This window comes from Petaurus breviceps, unplaced genomic scaffold (assembly GCF_028583685.1).
Source record: "Petaurus breviceps papuanus isolate PSGF00001 unplaced genomic scaffold, PetGlider_PUasm1.0 184, whole genome shotgun sequence".
In the NCBI taxonomy this organism is placed as follows: Eukaryota; Metazoa; Chordata; class Mammalia; order Diprotodontia; family Petauridae; genus Petaurus; species Petaurus breviceps.
In genome coordinates, this window is record NW_027185793.1 from 1,456,925 (window position 1) to 1,475,310 (window position 18,386).

Here is an 18,386-nt window from a genome sequence, read left to right on the forward strand (position 1 = left end):
GCAATAGTGACACCAATAGTGACTCCTGCATACGACTGTAGTAGTTCTAGAGTTCTTTTGTGTGATTGGACTCCATTTGGGAAACCTAAGGATGCCCTCCTTGGGATAACATTTTAAAATGTGGAAATAAAATACACAGAATTACAAAGGAAACCAAAGGTGAATTAAAATAAAGATATTAAGTTCCACCCTCTCCATCAAAATTCATGGACTCCTTGAAATCTACCCATGGACCAATCATAATGTAAAGAAACCCTGCTGTAGCTGGTTTTGCCCTAGCATGAATCAAAAGTTTTTGATTGTCAAGATTTTCCTTCATTTTACATACTTTAAAAATACATGGACAAATATCATGCATGTTTGGGGGAGGCGTTGAAATGCGTGTTTTTGTTTTAAGTGGGGAACATGTTTCTGTAATCAGTGAAACTCTTGAGATGGTCAAACACATCTTCTATGATACATTTCCATTGAAACGTGGAAGCATGGTGCAGTGGAAAGAACCAAGGATGGATGTGTAGTTAGAGGACCTGGGATGGAATCTTCTTATGACATTTACTATCTGTGTGATCTTAAAATAAGACATTTAACCTCATCAGTCTTTAAAAATGAGGAAGCTGAACTAGATGGTCTTAAAGGTACCTCACAGACAATAATACTATTATTTCAGTTATCATGTACTTTGAGCCTTGGGAAGGCTTCCTCCACAAAAAAGTGAAAAGTCTAGCTCTTAGACACACAAATAGATGATGATGATGACAATGATGACGACAATGACAACAAAACCCACTTCTGTGCAGATTCCTTGAAGTCAGATTTTTGGTTCTTTATTAGGAGTTACATGGAAGAGTCACAGAATTAGTTAGAATTGGAACCTGGTCCACTATGAATTCTGCTTTAAATGTGTCCACTAAAAAAGAGCACACGAGCATTTATGGAATGCAATTTGCAAAATGAGAAGCTCACAAGGTGGAGAATAGCATTAGTACTCAATAACCCTAAGTTTTACAATAGGAATTAATTAAGCAGTAAACCATGACAGGACATGCATCATGGTCTCATAATCACACGCTTCAGATGCATTACAAGGCAAAAGGCCAAAGACAGAGTGTTTTCAATAGTCCAAGAAATGCAATTAGGGTGAAACAATGTGTGCCCTGGAGTGCCTTTATGCCAGGTTAAAAATTCATAGCTACTCCCCCTTTTTCCCCCTTACTATTACCAAGGTTATCCATTTAGATCTAACCTTGTAGTCAGGCACTCTCCTCACTGTTCTTCAGTCAGAATAAGGGGGAATGCTAACCTTGACACCAATAACACCTCCAAGAGAAGTCACTAAAAGACATTTTCTATTGTTTTAGCTTTTATCCCCCCTATGGAAACTGAAGAAACTGAATGAGTAAAAAGAATATTTGGAGATCTTAGAAATGGAATGGAGCAAATGTAGTAATAATAATGATTTATTGGCCTCTTTCCCTCCAACTTTACATTTTATCCATATATAGAATATGGATAAGTGAGGAGAGTAGGGAGAGAGGAACTACCATCTCTCTGTTGGCTACCCTATGGAATTAGGGAGTACTTTTGCACTTGGGAAATAAGAAGAAATGGGAAGGACAGGACTCACTGTGAATATCTGCCCTGGAGACTTTGCTGAGTGGCCTGGCATCATGATATTTGCCTGTGTTGCTTTGTGGAGTCCTTCCAATCTGGGGTAGATTAACAAAAAGCGGGGGCCCTGGGACAAACACAGTCTTTGAAGGTGGATTATATACAATGCAATTTATTGTGTGAAATGGAGCTTTGGGATACCTCAAATCTGGGTTATGGAGCAACTGCCCCTTTGGAATTATGTTAACCGACCTCTCTGTCCAGCCCAGAACAAATCTCTCCCCCTCCCTTAAAATTGGATTCTATGCTTGAAAGAATTAACAAATTCAATGGAATGTGGTCTCCTCCATTGATTGGGGTCAATTTAAACTTTTCCTTTTTGGAAAAGGGAATTGCAGTCATTCAGAATTAGTTCATGGGGAGGGAGATGGGAGATGGATGGGAAAAATGAATACTAATGAATCAACAACAAACTAAACCATGAAGATTTACTGAATAGCAAACAAAACAAATTTGAGTTCTACAACTTAGGAAACATAGCAAAATACTACTAGAAAAGCCACAATAAAAAATATGAGGCAGTATGATATACTGAAAAGAACAATGGTATAAAAAGGGTACCTGGGTTCAAATCTTATCTCTAACATTTACTACTTTGGGTAAGTTAATTGGCCTCCTTGAGTTTCCTCATTTGTAAATGAAGGGGTGGGAAAATACAGGCCCTCAGCTCATTTCTAGCTCTGGTTCTGTGGTCCTATATAGACATGACACTTCCCATATACAGATCTATTTTAAACAAAACCCTCCTGCCCCTCAGTTAAGAATTCTATATCTGCTCTTTTGTTCTGAAAACCTTGGAAGGGTTAGAAAGAATATAAATCAGACCAAAGAGATAACTTGGCAGGCTGAGAAACTTTAATCTATTTGGAGATTTAAATAAAAATGTATGTACAATATCTGACAATTTTTTTAAAAGGTGAATTAAGTATCCACTGAAATTCATTTGGAAGTAATGAAAAAAAGATATAAAAATATGGCAGCATATAAATCCACTAAGATTGAGAATGCATTATTTTCTACTTTGGTATAAAAGGGAATTATTTTCTCTCTAACCACTGGAAATACATGCATAAGGCCCATATGTGCAACCACACAAAAATGTAAGAATGTTCTCTTTATTTTTTTAAAACACAACATGGTCCTAATAGAAGTGATCACGTTCTTTAGGAGTTCCACAGCTGGATACATGATAACAGATTTAGGTTTGCAAAACATAAAAGAAATAACAAAAATGTTTATTTTTCATAGCATCATACTGGCAATCAGACCCCTAATTGAATCATAAATATTTACAGCATGTGACTGAAATTCTTATTGTTACCTTTTCATGAAATCAAAAGTTCTGCCCTAAGGGTTTCACATTCCTATTATCCCCTTCCCTCACCTCAGTTAATGCAGCCACTGATTGTGATCAGTAAATTACAATGGCAATGTTAAACTTCACTTTCATGGGTCCCCATTTTCCACTGGCCTACTATTATGGCAAAAAAACCCATCAAAACAAATAAAAATCATTCAGTTGATTCAGAGCCAAAGAGCAGACAGGTGGTAATGTAAATCTAATACTTCTTTAGGTGATATTAAAAGTCTGCTGTGTGCTATTCATTATATAGACAGCACAAGGAAGACATATTGGTTATGTGACGTGTGGAAAGGATCATAGCGTTACCTGTTGAAGTACATGCCGTTCCCGCAATGTCATTAACCTTCTATGGAGTTCTACTAGTTCATCTAGATATGCCTGAAAAAGAAAGACAAGCTCACCTTAAGAAAACTAAAAACTTTAAGGAGTAGCTGAATATATCACATTCTACCTCCTAATTCCCAGCTGTTCTGGATTTCAAAATTGGTCTGATTAGGTTTAAGTTATGAAGCACAGAAAAAAAAGCACAATCCTCACATAAGTAAAAGGCAGAAGTCCTTTTGTAAGGGTCTCTGTGGTCAGTTATATGCACACAGGTAATAACATATTCATTAGAGATATTCCCTTCAAGGCACAAAATGTGGCAATAGCAATGGATTCACTTTAAAGACATTGCTGTACAAGGGCAGCTTCCATAATCTGAAAATGAAAAATGCTGCCCCATGAGTAATTATATTTTGCCCAATGAATATCTTTAAATTAATGGAATTCACACTGGCAGCTTCTTGTATTTTGGTTTTTTCACAGTATTCAAATAATCACCAAAGAGACAGCAAATCAGGGACAGCAAATGAGAGACCAGTGAGGTCTCGAATGGAATCATAAAATTGTTCCTTTATTCTTTCTTTTTTTGTGAATTGCAAAGAAAAATAGTATAATGTCAGACAGATATGTAGTACCCTAGCTTGTGACAAACTACTAACCTGCCCATATATAGCATTGGTCATTAATAAACCAATTCTTGGAAAATAAAAAACACTGTCAATTTTTTTTTCCATAAAATGAAACTGAATACTAAATGTTTATTTTAGTCACCAAATATTCCCCCAGAGGGCAGAAGGACATCTCTCTCCTTTATCCATTTTACTGTTTTCATTCTGGTCAGTTTAAGAGACCATTACGGAGCACAAGGCTCCACAGGAAGCCCCTTAGTATGCTGCTAATAAAACCAGAGGAAAGATTTGTTAATTGAGCCTTAAGGTTGCTAGAAGGAATGTCATTACCCTACAGTATAGCAAGCCTCTTCCAGTCTAGGTTAATTAAATCAGAGTCAGAATTCTAGTACATAAGGCCTACTCTCAGAGGGCACCCCACTGCAACTCAAGATGTTGCTTTAACTTGATTCTCAGTTCCTTTCCTACCAACTCAGTCTTTTACCTCAATAAAATTTCTTGAGAAATGCCTTATGGTTCAGGCATTGCACCAAATGGTAGTGTGAACCCAAACTAAATATGGGAAGATAAAAAGATTTTAAAAGCAAAACAAAATACTGGGACAGCACTCAGGTCAGGAAGTAAAATACTTTATAACTGCATTTGGGCATTTCATTGGATAGAAAGAATGATAGCAGAAGGCAACAAAGGGGACCAAGCAGAACATATATGAATGAAAAAATATGTTAACTCTGCATGACTTAATTCATAGCCAGAAACTAAAAACCTACCTTATCACAATCCCCATTCTTTATTTGCTTATCAGATTTGCTTTGCTTTATTGGACTTTTCACTTCTAGAATCTAGAGATCAAAGAAAGACCACCATTAAACAAGTATTCTAAAGCTTCTTGGTTAACAACATTCAAGTAAAGAAAGGCATACACGTGTGGCACAGAATAAAGCATAAGAATTATATCACTTCATTTTTTAAAAATCCTATTTTGTTGAAGCTTTTTCTTTTTATATGACATTTATTTTTGAATATATCTTTCCACCCTCTTCTATCCAAGTGGACTATTCTTGTAGCAAAGAATAAAGGAAAACAGCACTTCAGCAAAACCAACCAACACCCATCAAGTACATCTGATAGTACATTGCCAAGTTCCACACCATTAGTCTGCCTACCTCTATAACAGGAAGGAAGATCACAGCATCATTCAAATGGCATATTCCCTCAATATGTTTAACTCAAACATATCTCCAAAAGGCAAATTTAAATAATTCCTGCTCATGGATCTGTTTCCTTTTTTCTCATTGAGGCCTACTATTATTTATTTTTCTGATCATAAATGATTTCCATTAGAAGTGTTAGGTCAGGGGTGGCTAGGTGGTACAGTGAATAGAACACCAGCCCTAGAGTCAGGAGGACCTGAGTTCAAATTCACTCTCAGACACTTAACACTAACCGTGTGACCTTGGGCAAGTCACTTAACCCCAATTGCCCTGCCTTCCCCTCTCCAAAAAAAAAAAGTGTTAGGTCAAATAGGATGATAGAGAAACTGATCTAATATTGTATTAGACTTCCTAGATTATTTTTCTTATGCTAAATCTACCTAATGTTAGATCACTCAGCCTTCCATTCAGGGTCACATGATTGAGACAAAAATTACATAGGACCAGATTTTTTTCCCTTTCATTTTCTAAATCCTTTAAAAAGCATCATCTTAATGCATCTAAGTCTTTCCCATGGTTCTATTAAGATTTTGTGGGTAGCAGTACAGGATTTGGGATTTCACTCTTTACTTTTTTGGAGGCTGTGCCTGTGTAACCCTTCATTAGAAGACTTCTCTGCATGATTAGAAGCATCATTACCTATATTGATGACATCATAGATCTAATGAAGTAATGAAGACAATGAGAGACTCATAAAAGAAATATATTCAAATTAAAACCATTTCTCTGCTGTTTTTCTCTAATACCTTCATCTTATTTGGTTGGGAGCCCATTTCAACACTTGACCCATACACTATTCTTTTGATCAGGTCTTCTATATTCTGGGATATGGAAAGGCTTTGAAGATCTAATTTTTCATTGATAAATGTCATACTTATTGGTATTATTGCTGAGACATTCTGGGAAAGGGACAATGCGTATTTGAAAGCATTTATTTTCTTTTTTCTTTTTGCATTTATTTACTTTAGACCCAAGAAACCTGAAAGGAAAATAAGCTCGGTTTTAAGTAAAACAGAAAAGTTTATTGGAAACGTTCCCATCCTATTTTAAAAAAATAATTCTACGAGCAATTTGGCTAAGTTAACGATATATATAGAACTTTGGTGCCATGCTAAGGTCACCTGTTGTTGCAAATAACCAAAGGGCTCATTTATAATACTATCCAGACTGAGGAAATACTACACACTCCCATTCAAGGGATGTCTTTCTCATTGTGGTTGTTGGAAATGAAAACTCCGGGGAAAACAGGATGTACACAGGTCTAGGAATGGGTAGGTCAGTAGATGGCACTCCTCCCTAATTCAGAAGCTGTTGGGAGGCAGAAATTGAACATTCTGGGTGGACAAAATTCAAAGTCCCTCAGAGCTTTGGGGCAAGAGAAAACAATTGTTCCTCCTATGGTAGAAGAGTCATTTTACTTGGTTTACTTTTCCCTTTGAGATTTGACTTATTTCCACCATATACAAGTCATTGTAGTCGCCAATACACAGAGAATAGGGAGCTGCCACCTAATGTTAAATCACTTGACCTTCCATTCAGAGTTATAGTTGGTCCCCAAAAAAGATTGAAGTCTCCCATGCTACCCACATTTCCTAAGTGCCATAGCCTAAGAAAGTTTGTGATGTGCCTGGAGATGAAAAAATCAAGATGTAGTCTTTATCCAAGTCCCTTCTTTAGAAGTGCAAAGGCAGAGAACAAGAAAGTCCTTCTGGTGTCGATGACCAGCCTCAAGTTACAGAGTAGATGCCCAGAAAAAGACCCAGTTAATCTTTTCCCTTTGATCTCTTACTGCCACAAAGTAAACAGCTTTGTTGAAAACCCCACAGAATGGCAGAGTTATATCATCCTGGGGACAATTGCTTTATTTAGTATCTGTTCTTATCTTTAGGGAAATGGTTCTAGAATACAAGTGTACCCCACCTTCTCTTCTGTTTTGGTTTCAAACCAGTTTAGCTGGATAGGAGCTCTGATTTCACTCAGTTGGCCTTTGCAGGCTCCCAGCCTATAGAGTGATTTAATATTCTGAATATTAACTCTGGTGCAGTGAATCCTCTGAACTCTTTCACTAAAGGGTGTTTTAGCATTTTGTTTTCTGTTCACACATCAAAGAGGTTCATGTAATGATAGCAGAACTTTGTTTGGAATGATGGCTCTCCTGTTTATTTCAAATTTAGTAACTTTGATTCAAAGGAGAAAGTTTGTCTATTGACATCAGAGAGGTGCATGTTCAAGGAAGCTTGGAAATCATGCTATTTGGTACATTTTCTGAAAATGTAAGACAATATATAGAACTTGTATAATTAATCATTTCTGATGAACTCCCATTTATGGAATAAAGTCAATTATTGGTTATTTACAGGTTGAAATATCATGGCAAAAATTTAATATTTTAACTATAAAAATATGCTTTTTAAAAAAACTGTTTTCATCATTTATACCTTTCCTATAACACGAAAAAAAGTTTTTGAGACACAAATCAACTACCTCCCTTCCCATAAGAAAGGCTTGAGAAAAGGCAAATCTATTTAGCTTTGGATAACACAAGATAAAAATCTATCTATTGCTAGCAAAGGGTGAAGGAAATTATTCAAGGGGCCAGGAAGAGGAAACTGAACATCTTTCAAAATCTCCTGGGTCAAGTTTTCATGGTAGGTCTTCATTTTATTTTGTTTAATGTGAATTCCCAGAGCACTATACACCACATCTTACATTCAAATATAAATGCAAAAATACATTTCAAGTTAAAATGTGATTTTCAATAATCATTAATTAAATCTTGTTTATTTGTGATATGAGCAATAGATATTAATTTTTACTTGCATAAAAATTATTATTTTATATTATTTAAATGCTTTCCTTCTCCATCCTGCTCATTAATGAGTATCATCTACAGAAGATAACACTCATAATGGCTCTTAATTTAGTGGTATATTATAAGCTACAGTGATGACAATAAATAGATCACATTTATCTTCTCCTTGACAGTTTACAAAGCACTTTCTTCAAGACAACCTTGTTCAAAGTGGATAACATGATAATGAATCCATTAAAATGGGTGGTGCCAATGCCTAGAGATTTGATTTTTGCATTATGTACCTATCTTGTTTAATTCTTCACATCATTCAAATGAAGAATCATGACAGAAGAGAAACATTCAAGCTCAGCTGCTTTTATCCAAAGAACAAAGAAATAATTCAATTCAGTTCAACAAACATTTCATTAAGGGTGCTGGAGATACAAAGATTAAATAACAGTAACTCTTTCCCCAAAAGGAACTATGATTTAATTGGAGGGAAAGGCATATACCCAAATAATAATGACACATTAGATTATGTTAATGACAAAAGAGAGATCCAGACAAAGTGTTTGGAGAAAATTTGTAAAGGTAAATTACACTATAACATTTTCTGGAGTGTTAGGTTAGGAATACGTCATGGAGAAAGAAGAGCCAGAGCTGGGTTTTGAAATAGAGGAGAGATGTGGAAAGAATGCATTTCCAGCATCAAGATGAATGTTATAGATAAGATAAGGCTTAAAAGATATGTTATAGGCAGATTGTTTAAAACCTTAAATGTCAGGCTAAAGATATAAAGTACATCCTCAAAAAATGCAGTGGAAATTTTCTGAAAGAATTAATCATAGAGCAATCTTTTACTATACTACCATTCTGTCTTCAAGATAGAGATGTAAAGCTGAAGGCACTCCTATGGTATGTAACATTGCCTCTTATAGGTTCACATATGCAGTGCCATATGGCAGATTTACATCTGTTACTTGTCATGGGACCAGAGATATTTTATTTAACCACAGAAATTTTATTTTGTTACTTAAGGCAGACAACATCTTTTTTTGCCAAGAAGAAGAAGAATGCATCAGAAAACTACCAGAATCATATCCTTTGTATGCAATCTGTTAAGCCTTCTAGATTCTATAAATAACCACTGGAAGAAGTTGTGAGTGAAAAAGTCTTGAACTGAATAGACCAATGCTTTCAATTTTAGAATTAGGTTAAAAAGAGAGATTAGTCTTAACATCCACCATAGAAAAACAAAATGGATGAAAAATAAAAATTTCTCAAACTTTGACATAGCCCTGGGAGGGGCAGGCAATGGAAAGAGTGCATCAATACATATACTTTAGACAAATGCTACAGGTATACAATAAGCTGGGTCTCAAACTGAAGAGGATGAAGAAGAAATTGGGCTAGACTGTGTTTGGGAAATACTAAAAGTAAATTCAAAATATTTCCTACCACAAAGCTAATTTCTTTCAATTCTAATATTCTACCAAAGATGCTATATGGCCACAAATCATGGAATATCACAGTTTCAGATATATCTAAATTTGGAATTCTCATAATAATTTAAAATTAGAAATGATAAAATCAATGGAAAGATGGATGAGCCAAAGCAGATAGCAATGTCACCAGTGGTATATGGGTAAAAAGTGATATAAAACATATCATTATGGACACATATCTAGAAAACAAAGTGGGTCATATAATGGATGAAGGACAGGTGGTATAATGGCACCCTCAAGACATTAAAAGTATTTTTAAAAAGTGGTAGCACACCAGTGTATAAGGTAGAACTTTTAGAGAGGACTTAGGAAAGGAATAGACTCCTGGATGGAGGAAATACAATGGCTCTTTTATATATATGAATGCATTAATGTAAGTGTATGAATGTATGTATATTATTGGGAGTGGAGTAGGAACTACATACAGATGTTTGGATTGGTTGATGTCTGATGGAGAATAAATAAATTGAACTCTCGAGTATATTCTATAAGTTCATAGATATGATGTGCAATGAAAGGATATTAGCCTCTTTAGTTAGTCTGTAAACTAACAGAGTATTCTTTTTTTTTTTTAAGCAATCAGGGTTAAGTAACTTGCTCAAGGTTACATGGCAAGTTATTTCTGGGTGTGGTGCTTAGTATCTGAGCCTGGATTTGATCCAGGTCATCCTGACACTGGAGCCGGTGCTCTCACTCACTGAGCCACCAGGCCGCCCCTAAGCAATTGGGGTTAAGTAACTTGCTCAAGGTTACATGGCCAGGTGTTTCTGGGTGGGTGTTAAGTGTCTGAGCCCAGGATTCGATCTCCAGGTCAATCTGACACTGGAGCCAGTGCTCTTACTCGCGGTGCTACCTGGCCACCCCACTAACAGAGTATTCTACACACATAAGATACTTGACAAATGTTAACTCTTTGGTTGTAGCCAGAGCAGAACCAAGATGGTGGAAAGTGTTCTATACATTGGATGGTGTCATTTGATGTAATGAAAGTGAAAGGTAAACCCATCACAATACTTTCTAAACACACAAAAAAGTCAAAGGATAGATCAATCTGAATTAGAGAAAAATCTAAATCTAAATCTTTTTTATAGAGAAAAGGTTTTGGGGGTTATTTTTACTTTGAAGTAATTATAGTAACTATAATTTGCTAACCCAGCATTGCTGAATAGAAATCATAAGGAGATATATGAATGGATAATGATAATTTGTACAGCTTTCAGAATACTAACTATATGAAAAGAAATTAAATCCATGTGAAGTATCTGAAAACTTTTCCCTTCTAAAATAATTCAAAAGATTATTTTCCCAAAGCAATCATGCTACAGGCAAGGTAGAGAACTACATTCTCTACAGCAAATTGTTCTACTCTCCACAGACTCTAGGAGGGCAGGGATGAGATGCCAAGAAGACAGACAAAGGTTGCCAAGGAAGTAGTAGGTTTTTGTTGTTTGGTTGTTTTTTTTTTTGCTTTTTGGAGTGCAATTTGGGTTAAGTGACTTGCCCAAGGTCACATGGCTAGTAAGTGTGTCAAGTGTTTGAGGACAGATTTGAACCCAGGTCCTCCTGACTCCAGGGCTTGTGCTTTATTCACTGTGCCACTTAGTTGCCCTGGAAGTAGTAGGTTTCTTAAAAAATATTTTATAAGTTTTAGATGAAATATTGATAGTAAAAAAAATTTTTAAGACTGGAAAAATTGACTACACAATCAAAAACATTGGTTTAAATACCTCTCCAATACAGTCTGCCCTCCTTAGTCAACAATTTCCTTCAGCATAGTCAATTTGGCATCAATTTGTTATACATTCTAAACTAGAGAATTCTGAATTAACAAATGAAAAAATGGATATTTGACTTATATGTTTATTCAACTCAACACACATTTATGAGTGCCTTAAGACCTGAGGTATTCAAAGATGAAAAAGACACAGTCCATAGCCTTCAATTAATTTACATTCTACTGGGGAAAATCAACAGTTTGAGACTAGACAGGTAGCTAGAAGTCAAATTATAAAGGTCTTCACATTTGAAAGGCCAGGCTGAAATTTTCTATTTTATCCAAAAGAGGAGAGAAAGAAAGCCATTAAGATTATTTTTTAGAGCAAGAGAATATCCAAGGATCACAGTATTTAGTGCTTAAAAGTACTCAAGTGCATTTTTGTCTTCTCTACTGCTAAGACTATAAGCTCCATGGTGTCAAGGACTCTTTTGTATCTTCCCAGACTCTAATGAAGTGCACATAGTAGGAACTTGATAAATGTTTGTTGAATGAATGACTAAAAAGATGTAAAAGAAATTTTAAAAAGTTTAGAACTACAGTTCAGGAAATCAGTGGAAAAATAAGCACCCATTTTTCTCTAGGTCACAACTGTTCTCCACAACACATTGTAGAAAAAGTATAATAATTATATCTATCACCCTATCCATGGAGTAAAAGAGCATCATAATGACAATTCATATAGGTTCTTTAGGACATACCATGATACTTGTGGTTTCTTTTAAGTTCCAACTCAAATCCCACCTTGTATAGGAAACCTTCCTCAATCCCTCTTAATTCCAAGTACCTTCTTTTAATTAATTATCATCTATTTATCCTTTATATGGCTTGCTTTGTATGTATTTGTTTGCATGTTGTCTCAACCATTTGATTGTAAAGTCCTTGAGGGCAGAGATTGTCTTTTGCCCCTTTTTGTACTCCAGGGCTTAGCACAGTGCCTGGCATATAGTAGATGCTTACTAAATGTTTGTTGATTGACTGTATATCACTAGATACTAAGGATATTTCTGAAAGCAGCAGGGACCTAAGGTGACCAAAAAGGTTGATTCTGGATAGATCAATACAGGCTACCAGTTTTCTGGATTTCAAAGCCTACTTACCTGGTTGCTGTTGGTTTTTAATAAAGGTGGTGGGGGTTCATGCCGTAGAGGAGAAGAGGCAGAACTACTTTCACTGTCACTGCCATCACTTAAGCTAACTCTGAAAAGGCAAAAGGAAGAAAAGATGGAGAAACACATAGAGAAGCATTAGCAACACAGGCAAGTCATGACCTAAGAAATGAAGTGCAGTTTTGGAAATGATTGACCTCATATTTTCACTCACAGGACTTTTCCCAATAAGCTTTTCATTTGGCCTTATAAAAGAGGAGGCCTACTTCTACTTCAATTGCCTTTTGTTCTCCCTCCCCTCCCTTCCCCTGGTAAAGATGAAAATGTAAACCTACAAAAGCCCAAAGGCCAAATAGTCAAATGAGAAATAGCAGAAACAGTAAGGGGGAACCAGGAAATTCAGACCCTGAAATAAGGAGAATTAACAGTAATACTATTGGAATCAACTGCATGCCATTTTAGGACAATCACTCAACCTTCTATTGCAGATTGTTGCTTACTTATCATGTAAACAACAGTGATTTCTATATCCATACTTTCTCAAATCTGGAGCATTCATATACTACACATATAAAAACTTGCATAAATTCTCCATATAGACCATTGTATCAGGTCATGGTAGAAAAATTGCCTTGAAAAGTACAGTAATATCTTTCAACAAGTTGAGAAGAATTAAAATTTCAATAGTTCTTTTTTTTTAATCAGCTTTGGAGGATCATGGAATTTAGGTGTGGAAGGGATCTTAAAATCATAGAGTTCAATCTTCTCATTTTACAAATGAGGAAACTGGGAACAAGAGAGGGAAAGTGTGGAAGCAGCTGACTCAAGGTTAAGAAAATAGTGAGTAGGGGTGGCTAGGTGAAGCAGTGAATAGAGCTCAGGTCCTGGAGTCAGGAGGATCTGAGTTCAAATTCAGACTCAGACACTTAACACATACTAGCTGTGTGACCTTGGGCAAGTCACTTAACTCCAATTGCTCTGCCCCCGGCTCCAAAAAACAAAAAAATAAAAAAAAATAAAGTAGTGAGTAGCACTGCCAGGATTTTAACCTAGATGCTTTTGTAGGTTCTTAAACATACCAATATTTGCTGTTTCTTACTCTTTCCTCCACAGATTAGTAGATATGGATGGAAATGTTGATGAGATGTTTGGGACAAAAGCTCCCCTGTCTGGCGGCAGAGTCCTACTGTGGCAAAAAGCCCAGGGGTCAAGTGACTGAGGGGCGACATGACCAGGTAAAGGAAACAAAGGAGACAGAAGATTCCAACATTACACTCCTATTTTGGGGCAAAAAGGAGCAAAGCATGGAACAGGAGGAAGACAGTGAAGACAGAACTCCTGCACCAAAAGCTTCAAAGGAAAATATGAGTTGGTTACAGGCCATAGAGGACCTTAAGAAGCAGATAAGAGAAGTGGAGGAAAATTTGGGAAGAGAAATGAGAACGATGAAAGAAAATTACAAAATGAGAGTCAACAGCCTGACTAAGGAAAACAACACCTTAAAAAACAGACTAACTCAAATGGCAAAAGAGGCTCAAAAAGGCAATGAAGAGAAGAATGCTTTAAAAAGCCAAATTTGCCAGATGGAAAAAGAATCTCAAAAGCTCAGGGAGGAGAATCATTGCTTCAGAATTAGATTGGAGAAAATGGAAGCTAGTGACAAGATGCTGTTAAACAGATCCAAACAAATGAAAGAACAGAAGGCAATATGAAATATCTCATGGGAAAAACCACTGACCTGGAAAATAGGTCCAGGAGAGATAATTTAAAAATTATTGGACTACCTGAAAGCCATGATCAAAGAAAGAACCTAGAAGTCATCCTCCAAGAAATTCTCAAGGAAAACTACCCTAATGTTATAGAACCAGAGGGCAAAATAGAGCTTGAAAGAATCCACTGGTGACCTCCTAAAAAAGATCACACAAAGAAAACTCCTAGGAATATTACAGCCAGGTTCTGAAATTCCCAGATCAAGGAGAGAATATTACAAGCAGCCAGGAAGAAACAATTTGAATATTGTGGAAATACAATCAGGATAACCCAGGATCTGGCAGCTTCTACACTGAGGGATGGAAGGACTTGGAATATGATATTCCAAAGTGCAAAGGAGCTGGGATTAAAATCAAGAATCACCTACCCAGCAAAACTGAGTATCATGAGTCAGGGGAAAATATGGTCATTCAATGGAATAGAGGACTTTCAAGCATTCTTGCTGAAAAAACCAGATTTGAATAGAAAATCTGACATTCAGATACAAGAAGCAAGAGAAGCATGAAAAGGGAAAAAGGGGAAAAAAATCATAAGGAACTTATCAAAGTTGAACTATTAACATTCCTACATGGAAAAACAATAATTGTAACTTATGAAACTTTTCTCAGTAGTTGAAGGGCATAGAAATATATATATATATATATATATATATGAGGGTAGATGGGCATATGAATACATATGTGAATGTGTGTATATGTGTTTACAGGTATATATAGATAGAGGGCACAGGAGCAATTAACAGGAAGGGATGATACTTAAAAGGTGAAATTAAGAGGTGAGAGAGGAATATAATGAGAGGAGATGAGGAGAAACAGAATGAGGTAAATTATCTCATACAGAATAGGCAAGGGAAAATGGTTACAAAGGAGGAGAAGAATAGGCAGGCAAAAGGGAATGGGTCAACCTTATTTCTATTGAATTTGGCTTGAGGAGGAAATGAAATACACACTAAATAGGGTATCTCACCCTCAAGGAGAGTAGGGGGGGAAGGGGATCAGAGGAGGGATGATGGAAGGGAGGGCAGGCTGGTGGGGAGAGAAATTGGAAGCACCCACTTTTGAAAAGGGACGGGATCAAAGTAGAGAATAGAACAAGTGGGAGGTGGGAGAGGAGGGAGGGAAATACAGTGAGTCTTTTACAATATATCAACTATGTTATAGTTTTGCATTAGCCACACATGTACAACCGGGTGACAAGGGAGGAAGGGAATGAATCTGGAATTCAAAGTTTTAAAATAAAATATTCAATATATATACATATATATACATATATGTATGTATACTATTATTAATGCTATTTTACATGTAATTGGGAAATAAGATATACAGGCACTGGGGCATAGAGATCCACTGGAAAAACTGAAAGGGTTATGGGAGAATATATGGGAGAGAGAAGATTGGAAGAGGGGATATCCTGTGGAACTGCTATTTTGGGGCGGTGGGTAGGGGAAAAACAGGGAGAAAATTTGTAACTCAAAATCTGGCGGAAATGAATGATGTAAATCAGAAGTTAATAAAGCATTTGAAAAAGAAAACAAAGGAAATATTGGTGAGAGGAGGAGGTCATAAAAAAAACAGCTTATTGATTACTTACCCTTCAACTTATTTTTCTTATTTAGGAGATCTCATAGAACAAGTGTGTTTGTGAGAGAATGTATTGGACTAGCTGAGAAACAGTAGTTGACTGGGTTTACTATGCATATATTTTACTCTCAGCTCTGCCAAATTAACACCAAAGTGTTGACAGTTTAGGAGGCAATGTCAACTTTTCCCTTTTAACAAGCTGCAAACATTATTTTCAATATAGCATTCATTCAGGAATTATGGGGTCACCAGAAACAGAAAACATCAATAAATACTAGAAATGTAATTTAGGAGGAAGGTAGCAGGCTGGAGTGCTGATTTTGGAATCATAAAGACCAGAATAATGCCTCAGACATTTACTAGCTGTGTGGCCCTAAGTTTTCTCATCTGTAAAATGAAGATAATAATAGTATATAAATGAGGTAATATAGGTAAAGAACTTTAAAAACCTAAGAGCACAATATAAATGTTATATAACATTTAAAACAGTAGGAGAAGGAAGACAAGTTGGCACATTTAAAAATAAATAAAATTCTTCAGAGTAATTTCAAGTTGGCTCTTAAAATACATGATATGGATTACCACCTTGCAGGTGGAATTACATCTTTTAATATCAAGTCTGCTTAGGAATTTGTTAATGCACTAAGAAAGTAAGTTCTAGGAACACATACACATCTGTGTATGCACACAAACTAGATTTGCTCTACCATGCATTGAAATCGATTATTGCATTTCCAATATCAAATGCCAAAAACAACTTCCTTAGGGCATAGAGAACATCCTAAAGAATAAAAGACAATAAATAATTCTACAGGAAAAAACCCTGGATTTGTAAGCTATATATGTAATGTCAATCACTGAGACATCCCACTTGTGGGTTTTCCCATTTAATGAAGATTAAGGTATATGGTTTCCTGTAGATAAAACACATGTATAACATAGGATGTTTATGAGACAATTTAATGGCCACATTAAGAATCACTGCTTCAGCTTTCTTTGAAATAAGGTTTGTATCTGAACTGTTTTGATGTTGGTAGGTCTTCTTAAAAACTATGATCCAGCTATTCCCTGCCAAGAAAAGATGCTTACCTGCGACTCCGGCTGCCTCCTCGGGTGTTTATAGGTCTCTCCATTTCGGAGTCATTGTCATTCTCATCTGCCTCCTCTGATTCATCTTCATTGTCATCAGAATGCAGATCTTTCATTATAGACCTTAATGGACCTAGTATTACAATAAATCATAGGGGCAAAACAGAGGCAACTTAGGATTCACTTTGCATTATTAGGCAGAAATGGTCACAGGCAAGCTTAATAGAAGCTCACTGTAAACAGAGCAGAACTACTATTAAAAAGCATCACCAAGTTTGAGTAATATTGGTAGTACTTCTGGAAATGGACTATGCCAGTTAGCTACTGTTTGCACCACATACATTTGACTAAGTGTATGTTTATTTGAGAAGTCTATATTAAAGGAATTCAGTGCTGTCTCTTTTTCTTTTTCCTTCCTGAACCCAATTTACACCTAAAAAGACCTATAGAGACCTATTAGTAAGCTCAGTTATTCTGTTAGGTTAATCCACCCATTCAAAAGCAGAGTGTAATAAATCACTCTGGTTGTAACTTGTTCTAGGCAATGCAGCCTTTGTGTGGCCGTTTTTGATCTCTTTAGGTTCATCTCTTTAACTGTTTCCCTTTATTTCAAGGCCAATTTCAGGTCAAGCATGAACTTTAGTAAACTTCAGATTTTTAAGGTATTTCAAATTCCATGCTGAAATGGTGAACTCGGTCTTCAATTTCATCTGAATTAGTGAAATAACCCTTTCTGCAACAATTTCATTAAAATGGTTTTCCACTTTTCAAGTAATCTCTGATAGAAGGCCAGAGTACATTTACAAAGATGAACACATTAGTGAGAAAATTCAAGAAAGAATCCAGCTATATGATGAGTAAAGAAAAGTAACTGGATTCTAGAGCAGATCATATCTGAAAAGACAAAGAGAAAGTCAGTAGGATACTAGTTTATCTTCCACTCTGAGTCAATAAAGATGGGGAATAAGTTAAAAAATGGATGAATACAAATGTGTAGGAGGAATTTTAATTCTCATTTAGATAAATCCTAAGGCCTAACTTAAATCAAGGATTTTATTAACTCAATTTCAAAAGTTTGATCACTTTGCATTACCAGATACACAACTCAAATCATTTTGCTTTTGTCCTGGGCTCACTGGACAGGAGTTTTGAAAGGCCAAAATGATCTCCTATTACCTTTCTAGTTTACTCTTCCCCTCCTCTTCCCTATCCCCTAACCCCACCCCAGGAGGATTATCAACAATTTATTCTCTTTCAGAGCACAGAAATTCATCCGCAATGTTAAATGATTGAAAGATGGACATAAGACATTTTAAAGCAAATCACTCTCTCATATCTGGCATGTTGTTTTCACAAAGACTACAGGTGTCTACCTGTTTATTTAATATCCTACATTAAGCTTCTTGAATTTGAGTCCATTTACACTAAAAGTTGATACATAATGATAAAGGAAAGAAATATAACCAATTAGAATTAAATTCATATTCCTTAGAAAATAAATTAGAGATAATTTAAAGTAATTAGAACATAAATACTTTTAACAGTTTGGATCATGCCTGGTATT

The 18,386-nt window shown here is 35.9% G+C and overlaps 1 protein-coding gene across 1 annotated transcript in view; it reads right to left on the reverse strand.

Moving 5' to 3' along the window:
* MLLT3 (MLLT3 super elongation complex subunit) overlaps nucleotides 1-18,386 on the reverse strand; it is a 310,982-nt gene that overhangs the window by 6,741 nt on the left and 285,855 nt on the right. Inside the window, exons 9-12 of the mRNA XM_069088086.1 lie at nucleotides 16,823-16,955; nucleotides 12,372-12,471; nucleotides 4,755-4,826; nucleotides 3,338-3,409 (exon numbers count right to left, since the gene is read on the reverse strand). Of these exons, the coding sequence (XP_068944187.1) occupies nucleotides 3,338-3,409; nucleotides 4,755-4,826; nucleotides 12,372-12,471; nucleotides 16,823-16,955 (377 nt within the window). The remainder of the gene's footprint in view (nucleotides 1-3,337; nucleotides 3,410-4,754; nucleotides 4,827-12,371; nucleotides 12,472-16,822; nucleotides 16,956-18,386) is intronic.